Source organism: Biomphalaria glabrata, chromosome 15 (genome assembly GCF_947242115.1).
Source record: "Biomphalaria glabrata chromosome 15, xgBioGlab47.1, whole genome shotgun sequence".
NCBI lineage: Eukaryota > Metazoa > Mollusca > Gastropoda > Planorbidae > Biomphalaria > Biomphalaria glabrata.
In genome coordinates, this window is record NC_074725.1 from 15558834 (window position 1) to 15570323 (window position 11490).

Consider the following 11490-nt stretch of genomic DNA (forward strand, 5'->3'; position numbering starts at 1 on the left):
CAAAGTTAAAATAGAAGTTTAATTTAGCATTGATATAACAATGACAACCGAACCACTCATGTCTAAACCACAAGACAGGTTAGCAACACATCCAAGCTTATCACAACTAGTTCTGCTACATTCTCATTTTATCAAAAAGACATAAACTGTTATGAATAAAAAAAATTACTCATAAATATTAAATAAGAAAATAATTTTGTAAGTAAAATTTTACAACAGTGTTGGTTTTCCTATATTTATGACTGTAACTGCTAAGAATGACAATAAGCTAAACATCCCACTTGGCAACAACACTGGCAAAATAAACCTGACAAGTAATATTCAAGCATTTAGCTATTTTTTTTTTTATTTTTTTTTGGAACATCCAATGCTGGGAACCACTCCTCTGAAATGAGATTAGACAACATTTCACATTTAACAGATAAATGCTGAGGCAAATGGTTTTTATTCCCTTTCCAACACAGAAATCCTAAAGTGGCTGATTTAATGGAGATGCACAATTCTCAAAGAAGAAAACAAATGATCCAATGGAAACGACTTAGTAGAAAAAAACAATTACAAAACTACATACTAGCTAACCAGCTAGAGTTTGAGTTTTTTTTGTTGAGTTTTTTGGCACATTGGCACACTTTAGGCCATGTCATGCCCTCCAGCTAGAGTCTAGTCATGTTAAACAATAACAAAATATCACTAATTAATTCATAGAGTGATGAATTTAACTATAAAACTAGTACAAAATTCATTTTGAATACACATTAACATATTCAATTATGGAATAAATAAATTTAGATGTGCAGTTTATAAAAATTTTTCATGTTCAGTTTTATTCCCTATCACTTCATAGTTTGAAAATAACTACAATATATATTGTACGTGGACTTTTCAGCCCATTGTTAAATCAGTTTTCTGGTAGTGATAAGACGAACAATAATTGTACATGCCTAGAAATATAAATTGTAATTTTAAATGGAAAAAAAATGTAACCATCCATCTCACACCCAACAAATTTATCTTAATTTAACATCCTGACAGAGAAAGTAGTTGTAACATAAACATAACAAAGAAATTGTATTTATATACAAACTATTTATAGCAAATATGGGAATCCTTCACAACAAAATTTTTTTTTAAATTACAAAACAACAACCAAAAAATGACCACAGTTGTATTTTTCCTCTGACCATGCACAGCGTTCTATTTCAAAGTTAAGTCAAAAATATCTCTTGCTTGGTCACCTAACATATCCCATCTAGTAATTTAAATCAGTGATATTTCATTTTCTTCCTTTTCAAGTTCTTCTTTTGTAATTTAGCCTTCCTGGCCTCTGACTTGCCGCCACCTATTGATGTGAATTCAACATTAATTTTTCTACCTGCCAGAGTAGTGTGGTGAAGTCGCAGTGCAATCTGGTTTAGGAATACAGAAATAAAAAATAGTATGAAACACAAATTGAATCAGAATTATTATATGTACCACAGAGAAAGTGCATTAGTAAATTGAAGCATTGTAAAGGCAAGTACAGTGAAGTTTCAAAATTTACCAGTAATCTGTTCCACAGTACTTGATGAACTTTTGAACCTTTATTACTGCTCAAGTTTTTAAAAAATATAATGGTTCCAGTGCAGAATCCTCCTGAGGAGTGGACTGGCTTTATAGGTATTTGGGGAAACACCTTAATAGAACAAGCATCTAATGAACCAGCACAACTGGTTTGAATGGCAGTAATTCCTTTAAAAAAAACTTTATAGCATTCTTTCATAACATGGCACAAGGAGTGTAGTCATTGGCCCACACCTTCCTTTTTATAAAAATTATTTTACAGCTAGTGGTGTAGCAACTGTACCATGACCATTACCATATTCATGCAATGTACGCATATAGATCTGGTGGTTGGAGAAAATAAATTCGGAAGATATTCATAATTTTGCAATAAAAGTCTAATTGTTTGCATAAATATGTTGTTTCCAATTAATTAGCTTTGAGCAAATAAGATAACTTGTATATACTAATAATATATGAGTGTTTCTCCAGTACTGGTGGTCAATAATTACTGGCTCACTTAAAGTTTATATAAAAAAAATTCTAATTGAAATGTCACAATTTTCATTTTAAAAAATGTTGCATTTAGAAATAATTAATGTATAAATTGTGATATTTGTTGTGCTTGAAAGGTGCACAGTATAAATTTTAAATTGTAGTACACAAAATGGCATCTTTTGATTTAACATGGGACACCTGGCTTAGGTTGAAGTAATATTCTACTAAAACCAAGGACTATTGAACAGACATTTGTGTTGATATTAGTTAAAATCTTATTGCATTATCTCTATCTTTTTATTTTATATTTATTTTAGTAGTACTTAGATGTAAAAAAAAATTTATCACATGATGACTCTGTATGGTTTTATCAGTCACCCCAAGACTGAGTGGAGATATTTGAACGTATACACTAGAAATAACTTCGCAATTAAATCTTATACTTTATTCAATTGGTTTTAATCAAATTATTTCAAAATAATATAACAATTCATAATAATTATGAGTGTGCTTGTACTGTAAATGTTTTTACAAATTGAGATTTCATATAGACGACCAGTCTACTTACATATGATGCATTACATGAACCCATGGATACATCATTCAGTATGACTCAAAATCATATTTTCATATTTACATAATAGCAGGTCAAATTGATGCCCAAGATACAGAATGTGATTTGTGGGCCAGATTTGAATGGTTATGGTAGGTCTGATTTTGTCACCCCGCCAGCCCCAGGATCCTCCCTATAAATTCCTCTGATATTTGAAAAAAAAAAAGATTTGAAACAGATGAAAAAGTACTGCAGTTGCATGTCTCGCTGACACAGAATATTTGACGTGCTTAAGTGCATCAGATAGAGAACCAGACAGAATAAGATGTATAATATGTTTCAATAAAATTCAGCTATTATAATCTTGTAAATTATTATATTTAAAAAAAAAATTGAACAAAGCAAACAAAAAGAGGTTTAGTAAATAAAAACGAGCTAATACAATAGGTACAAATATTCAAGTTACCCCATGACTGATGCGGCCATCAAACTCCATATAAGCAAAACCTCTTCCTTTGTCTGTGACCTTATCTCTAGGAATACGAATGTTTTTAATACCACCTGTAACAGAAGTTGTATTTTTTTTAATGTATAGATAAAACTTGCTCAGTTTAAAATATGTTGTAAACAATCATATAATACTTAATAAAAGTGAAATATATATATGAATCTGATTTATTTGGATAGTAAAATCACTCAAACCTAGTACTGTGTCTAGGTCATAGGATTTTGAAGAATGTACTACCAAAATGATAGAAGCGTTTTTTTTTCTAATTAAATTTCAAGCAGATATGGACATGAACAATACATGTACTGAATGTAAGAAACACTTGTAAATAATATATTTTGTCACCTACATGCGTAATCTAACACGTGTAAATAATTTTTTTAAAAATACTTTTCATTTACACACAATAAGAAAATGAGAATTTAGGCACCTACCCAACAGGCCAAAAATATTGACAAATTTATGAAATTCTAATGCATTTAATTAAATATTTCAGCTATTCATGTTTCATAGTTTATTTAGATTTTTCCTCAATGTCACAATATAGAAGCCATAATCCCTTAGAAAAAAAAACTGAGAAGTAGTGAATCAGCAAAAGATGCTAAATGACTATAATTATTATGTGTATGTGAATTGAACAGTATAAAATATACGTTAATATACATATATACATGTGATACACAGTAACTCCACACATGCATTAATATCCCATCAACCCTAACTTGAAAGCACTGACCTGTTTTTCTGAAATGCTCTTCCAGCTGTTCCCGGGTGATGTCATAGGGGAGGTTACCAATAAATAACACATATTTATTTTTAGAGTCTTTGGATGAATGAGCCTTGGATGTGTCCACCTCACCATTGATGAGGTTGAGTGAAAATTTATACAAGTCCATAATTTCGCCCTCCCCTTCTGCCTTTGACTTCTTGGCACCTTCCTGCTCCTCCCCAAGAGTAGATGATTTCCTTTTCCGAGCTTCAGATGTCGGCCTTTTGCCATTCTTTCCTTTCTTCTTTGGTGATTCTATGAAGAGATTTTGCATGACTTTGGTGTGAAACCCCCTATTGTAGTCATGCTCATATTTTAAACTGTCTGGCTTTGCTATAGTCTGTCTGTTGCCTGAAATGAGAGGGTACCAAAAAAATACAGTTATCTGAATTTTAAACAGAAAAAACATTTTAAACAAAAATTAAGATTTATTATTTTAAAAAGGTAATGGTGGTGTCTGTGACCAATATTTGTTCTGGCTGCCATCCATGGCAACATAACTATCAACAAATTGCTTTAAATACCTAACATTAAAGAAGAAAAAGAAGGAAGAATATTAAAACTCCATATTTATAAAATAAATAATTTGAAATCCCAGGCACCACTTCAACTTTGACAGGAAACCTTAGGATTTGCACCATGTGGTCTTAATCATGTCACGTCAGCTACAGTTTAAGAAGTAAAAAAAAAATAAAAAAATAAAAAATAAAGATAAAAGCAATAAAAGTTTAACATCCTGAATACAAGGGCTAAGGCCATCTCAAGATAGCAAATTAACCACTGGATCAGAGAAGTGCATATGAAAATGTAAGTTTTATAGTTATCTATTGTTAGTTTTAAACTTCAAAGCAAAGTATAAAGAAGACAAATTCCACTTTTACCACCACATCAGTCAAGTACAATTACTTGCCCATGTTCAATACAAAACAAAATAGTTAATTACTAAAGGGTTAATTTTTTTTTATTGATTCTTGTCTGTCAGGTAAAAGAAATAAGTGTGCAAAATTTCAGCTTGACCTGAGATTGGCTGTAGAAGAAATAATGTGTACTAACTTTTTAGTGAGAATGATCCTTGAGGAATTATGGGCATGACATGGCCTAAATTGTGCCGATGTGCCAAAAACCCCAAAATAACTTTGTAAAAACCAATGAAACATTTAAACCAGGGATAGGAAAACTATGGTCTGCTGCCCAACTCCAACTGAGTGAAAGGCTTAATCTGACCATTCACATATATTAATATTTCATTTTTTATTTAAATAAAAATTGAGGAAATATTGACATTTTGATTTATATATGATTTCCATTACATGAACCAATTAAGTGCTAAGATACAAAGAAAAAGTAAAAACACTCCCACCTTCAAAAAGTTTGATTTTGATATTTAAAAACTATCACTTTTATTTCTTGAATGAAAAAAAAAATATGGCCTGATAAAGTTTTACTTTTAGTTTTTGGCCCCTTTGTAAAACAAAATGTTAGCCCAACACTGGCTTAAACTGCAAGTCCTAACATTTGCTCTACATATTTGTTTTATTTCAACTTACGAAGCTTAGACCTTTGTTGGACAGGTGTGGTTTCTTCTGTGTGTGGCCCATGCTCTTCTTTGTCGACTTGATCTAATTTTGGATGAACTCCTTTATTTTGTGCTGTTGCCACCTCATTATTATGTTTTTTATTCTGCATTTGGTTTTTCTTTCCCAACCTGTTCTTTCTCTGAGAATGATTTACAATTCTAGCTCTACTGGGCTTTTCATGAGAGTTCGTACCATTAGAAAAAGGCTCTGGATTTCGAATGTCCTTATTTCGATTAAATGATTCAGTTGCGAACATGTTGCAAACGAATCAACGCATGAAACTGAAAATACAAAAAAATATATAGTGAACATATAAAGTGAAAATATTCTTTTAACAAGGGCTGCAAATGTGGGATAAATAAAGGCCACTTGGAGATTATTATTTCTGATACCTGCAATGGAAAGACTACTGAAATTATTTCCAGACTTGAAACTCATTTTTTTTTCTTAAAAGAAGTGCCCCCTTAAAAAGCTTCTTTGAAAACCTGTATACTGAATTGTGGTTTAGTATAAAACATTGTGGCAGTATTCCATTTGTTCAGTGATTCTGTTTATTCATATATAAATTCAGATATGAACAGAAAGAAGCGTGAAAAGCTTTCTCCTTCATTGGAAGATGCTGGATAAGTAAAGAAATTATGTCTAGTAGATGCAAAAATTGTAAAACATTTACTAAACTGGTGTGGAGAATCTAATTAGACAAATCCTAATGGTCAAAGCCTGCTATTATTGTGTCAAATCTTCCCCTATGAAGATAATGGGTTATTAGACAAGATTAGCTATGTGGCAAAGTTCACTTCCTCTGACAAAATTTCAATATACAATTAAATTCCTGCAAGACAACCATTGATGCTCTGTGGTTTAAAATGTTCCTATGCCCTATGTTGAATTTGCTTTGTGTCTACCATAAAACTAACACTGAAACGAATTCAACTGCGACAAATTCAATGTGAAGTACCAAATGGAAAGGAAAGAGAAGAATGAAGAAAATAAACTGGACAAATTCAATGTGAAGTACCAAATGGAAAGGAAAGAGAAGAATGAAGAAAATAAAGTCTGTTATGTGCCTGAAGCATTTGTTCCTGATATACCTGCAAAGAGTACCTCAATGATCCTGGCAGATCAAGACAAGGTTGGGACTGTGTCCAAGCCTGCAGCTGTGGACCTTAAAGACCTCTGCCTATCTGCCGGTGCTTCTGAGGGAAATTAGAAGCTTGACAACTGCATCCAGAAGTTTAGCATGAACTGTATGTGTGGCGCCTCACACAGAGAATTTAGATGCCAGGAAAACCACCAACAGGGCATGTGTACTTTTGCCATCATCATCATCGACATTGGCATAGACGAATGTCAATCAATCCAGATGAAATCTGAGCTGGCAAGAGGAAGACGCCTTCAACTTGAACAGGCCTATCTCCTGGACGTGAGACTGTTAGCGGATGATGACAGCGGCGAATTGGACTTAGTTTGCTATAGGTGGACCTGCAGCTCCCTTGAGAGGCATCTGTCAAAATATCACGTCGACATATCAAGAACGGACTGGCCAGCTGGAAGAGAAAGTGACTGCCGCAGAGAACAGTGCAGATGACTTCGTGGGGATCACACTCCCTGACGTCTGAGGCTCCCACTGATCGACCTAAACCTGAACAGTCAAACGTATACTGTAATGAGACTGTTTCTTTTCGGGACGAAAAGTGAAAAGAAGGGGGCAATGTTATAACTCTGCCATGCACACTGCCATCCAAGCTAGTGCAGAAGGTGTGCACTATCAGAGACTTGACTAGGAAGGATGTCGACATTAGAAAGAATAGAACGATTTCCGCCCAAGGCAGAACCAAAATGAAGATGCTGTGCTTCAGGCAGATGTCCTATGTGTCTGTCATGTCTCCATGTAAATTAACACCTATATCTTGCTGAGTTGCCTCTCTTAAGTTATTACAATATATATATTAGTCACCTAAACTAATACTGATATATATAGAGTAAAGTGCGAAGTTCGATCAGCCCTGATTTGTCAAGAGGTTCGAACAGTTCACTTTTTATTGCTAAAACTTTTTTATTTGAATGTTTACCAAATTACTACTATATTGCTACTGCATGCACCTTTTTTCTTCACTTCCGACACATACTATTTCCTTTTCCTTGTAAAGACTAAGTTCATGGTGAGGTCAAACTCAGGAGGTGTGGAATTATTCTTTTTTACTACCCGGTAGTAAAGAAATGGGTAATGGGCTTAAGGCTATTTTTAAGTCTGATGGCTCATCAGCTTAATAAAGAGTGACTATTTGAAGTTGTGGAGGGTAAGAAAAGGTGCAATGGATGGTGTTCTTGCGCTGGAGTAAAAAGAAAATGACTTTATAGTGAAAATTAAATATTAAAACATGTTTTTAGATATTTCTTTGATCTGTTCGAACCTTCCATCAACCCATTCGAGCTTACTAACTGGGGAAAAATCTGATCGAGGTAAAGTACACTTGGCGATACCCACCCTACACCTCTTTGACCTCATCTTTAATTTTAACTAAGCCTAGTGATACATTAAATCTGATCTACTTTTATAGAAAAAAGGACGAGGAATTCAGAGATACCATCAGTTTTTTTCATAGGTCAGACCATAACGGTGCTATAAAAAACCAAACTTGAAAATTGCTGCCAGCGGGCTTAATGCTTACGAACCATAAATTTAAGATCTAAAATGACTAAAAGTAAAAATGTCTAAATCTAGATCTAGATGACTATATATTTATATATTATAAGTATTACTAAGTATTATACTATTAGTATAGATCTAGATTCTAGTTAGTATAAACTATAGTATTACAGTATATATCTTATTATATTATATAGTATATTTATATATATTATTATAATTCTAGATCAATCTATTACTAACGTAACTAAGTCTAAGACAAAGACAGTAAGTTGAGTAAGTAAGACTAGTAAGAGTGACAAGACGACCTAAAAAAAAGGCTATATAAAGTCTAGGTCTAGATGATATTGATAGATCTAGTCTTTAGGTCTAAGTCATTTTCTTTAAAATTCTTATTCTAATTGTTACTATTGTTGTAGTAATTCTAAGTCTAGAGACTATTCAGTATTCTAGAATTGTAGACTCTTAGACTCTACTATCATGATTCATGTAGATCTAGAATCTAGATCTATATTATATATAATAAATTATTATATATAATTATATATCATATATGAAACTCTATAATAATTAGTCAATTTAGATAGCGATTTATAAGACTATATCAGTATATTTAGATCTATATCCACTATCACTAATCTAGAGTAGATTGTAGATTTAGATCTAAATCTAGTCGACAGGAGGGAGCGACAAAAATATTACGAGATTTTTTTTCCTTTGTTTATGTTTCTGCATGCAAAATGTCACGAACGCCGAAGCAAAAAAAAAATAGGAGAAATAAAAAGTGTTTTATGAAACTCAAAAAGTATGATTATCTCACTTTTTACAGAATAAAGAAGCTATTAATATAATACAAACCACAATGAGAAAAGTTGTGGGTGGAGAAAGCAAATAGATCTCTATATTGTTTAAATATTTAGAAATATAGAAAAAGATCTATCTAGAGTCTAGATCTAGATCGTGCCTGGATCTAAAAATATAAAAAGAATTTAGATTTAGATCTACACACATGGAGTGTTAAAAAAAACGTGCGTAGATTGACGTCTGAGTTTTTAGAAAAAAAAATGATAAAGGAAGGCAACTCCAAATGTTAGAGAGTTAGATCTAGATATGGATCTAAATCTAGACTACACTGACTACAGCCCTAGAGTAGAGTTCTATTAGAGGTTAAGAAAAGAATTACCCAAAAGATCCAAATTAACACTTGGTCCAAGTCTTTAAAAAAAAACTATATACATTTTGTTACAATAATAGCAATATACACAATTTTATTTTCGTAAAACCTGAAGGCTGAATAACTCAACTTCTCAAGCTTGGCAGCAACGGGGTTCGGGTCGCACCTGACATCACTTTATGACGGGCTTCACTAAAAAAATCTTTTAACTCTTTCTCTCCGTAGTTATTTTTCCACGTTTTGAAGAATTCTTCATTTTGCTCATTACTATTTCACTACCCTGTTATAATTGGGCTTCAATAACTCTGTTGTTTTTATCAGAAAACGTTGTAGCCTATTTGATATAGAATTAAAGGGAAATGCATGCTCTTTTTATATAATATAAAGTCAAGTTTTAAAAATTAAACATTAATTTCATTTAATGAGGTCAAAATCAACGATTGTATCGTCGACGAGGAGAGAAAGAGTTAAACATGAAATCCCGATTTATCCGTTTATGCGTTAAAAAATCAATGTTTCGCCTGCAAAGCCGACCTTATGCATAGACAAAATACTATTAGGCCTATAGGACAAAAAAAAAATTAGACAAAAAAAAAACAAACAAAAAAACAGCGAAACTTGGATCAAATCTCAAACATAGCAAAGCTTTATATTGTTCTATGTCTGCTAAACTAGCTCTGACTGACTCATGACTCAGGGTTTATTATCGAAAGTTAAGGTTTAATTAGTCTGGTGCATCTAAATGCAAATGAAAAGCAGATAGCTTTATTAAAAATGGTAAAAAAAAAATTGTCTAAATGAATAAATAACAAAGAACATTAAATGTCTTCAAGAAATTGCATGATTTTATTTCCTTGTTTAATTTTCATTTGGGAGCCATCAAATTCACTTCGCCTAGGGCCTCCAATTACACAAGGCCGTACACAAATTCTGCTATCTAGGACCCACACAATTCAAGACGACTTGTCCCTAGAAGAAAGGGGGATTTAAAAAAAAAAAAAAGCACTGGAAGGCTGCAACGACCTTCGCGAGTATGGGAAAACCGGAAGCTCACTCTTAACAGAGCGTAGTTGGAGGCTCTATGCAAAGTGAATTTGGTGGCACCATGTGAAATTAAAAAAAAAAAAAAAACTACAAAAAATGATAAGCAATTTATTAAAAAGCTGCCTCTGTATTTGAATCAACATTTAACTGAAACTCATATATTGCAATATATTATCTTATCTTATATAATACAGACGTTTCTTAAAAAAAGAAGATGATTACGTCCTACGCGTCATGCATTTAGTAATGCATATTAACCAATGACTTAAATCAGGGGTCTCAAACTCATTTCAGCATGTGGGCCACAGTGGAAAGTAACAACCATTCAGCGGACCGCACCACAAAAAGATAATGTTTTTTCATTAAATTTTACGAACACTCACTGCAGTTAAATGCTTAAAAAAAGTTTTTATAATTATTAATTACATTTAGTGTAGTTTATTACATGCACGGGCAATTTAGTTTACTAAAATAAGTTGACGTTGTCTCTGTCACTAATTAAAAAGCAGAAACTGTAATTCCTTCCCCCCCCAAAAAAAAAAAAACAACTATAATTACTAGGCCTACTGCAGATGGCTCGTCACTCATGTTTCTGTCCACTCAGCTGAGAGCGTTTGGCAGAGACCAGACCATCAACGTTAGACCTGAGGTCGCGTGTAGTGGTAAGCCGCAAGGTTGCTCTCAGATGCTTATCAGTCAGTCTTGATCGTAATGCTGTTTTGTTGATCTTCATTCTGGAAAAAACTGTTCGCAAACGTACGTACTCCCAAACATCGCTAGAATTCTAGCAGCTGCGCAGAATAAGTTTGGAAACTTCTCTCTGGGAAGAAACTGGTAAAAATCTGGAACACCAACATCAGCGTATTTTTGCTTCAGAACAGTGTCACCCTGCAGGTCCAGTAGTTCCATCTGGACTTCCTCTGGAACGTTTTTCACTTCAACTGCGAACGGAGTGGCAACAAGGAAAAACTGTGGTTCGAGAGCAGTGAATTGCTGAAAGCGGTGTTCAAAATCTTCCAGTAGTCTGGAGAAGAAGTCTACGTAGTCTTTTAGGCGCTGTGGTTCAACCGTAATGCTCAGTAGAAAAGACAAATGAGCCAGGTTTCCATCTGCCAGATGAGTGGTCCACAAAGTCAGCTTGCATTTGAATGATTTGATGCGGTCAAACATCACGGTAA

The 11490-nt window shown here is 33.2% G+C and overlaps 1 protein-coding gene across 5 annotated transcripts; it reads right to left on the reverse strand.

Moving 5' to 3' along the window:
* Positions 1 to 9157, reverse strand: LOC106053165 (uncharacterized). Of its 5 annotated transcripts, none has more exons than XM_013208647.2 (5): positions 9104 to 9157; positions 5415 to 5725; positions 3835 to 4218; positions 3057 to 3151; positions 1 to 1406 (listed from the first exon to the last, which is right to left on the reverse strand). In XM_013208647.2, the coding sequence occupies exons 2-5, from the start codon at positions 5698 to 5700 to the stop codon at positions 1263 to 1265; spliced, it is 909 nt and encodes a 302-aa protein (XP_013064101.2). In that variant the 5' UTR covers positions 5701 to 5725; positions 9104 to 9157; the 3' UTR covers positions 1 to 1262. The 5 variants fall into 5 exon arrangements, with proteins under 5 accessions (XP_013064101.2, XP_013064100.2, XP_013064098.2 ...); XM_013208646.2 differs by lacking the exon at positions 9104 to 9157 and adding an exon at positions 8953 to 9094; XM_013208644.2 differs by lacking the exon at positions 9104 to 9157 and adding an exon at positions 8797 to 8904.
* Between the last annotated feature and the right edge of the window lie 2333 nt (positions 9158 to 11490).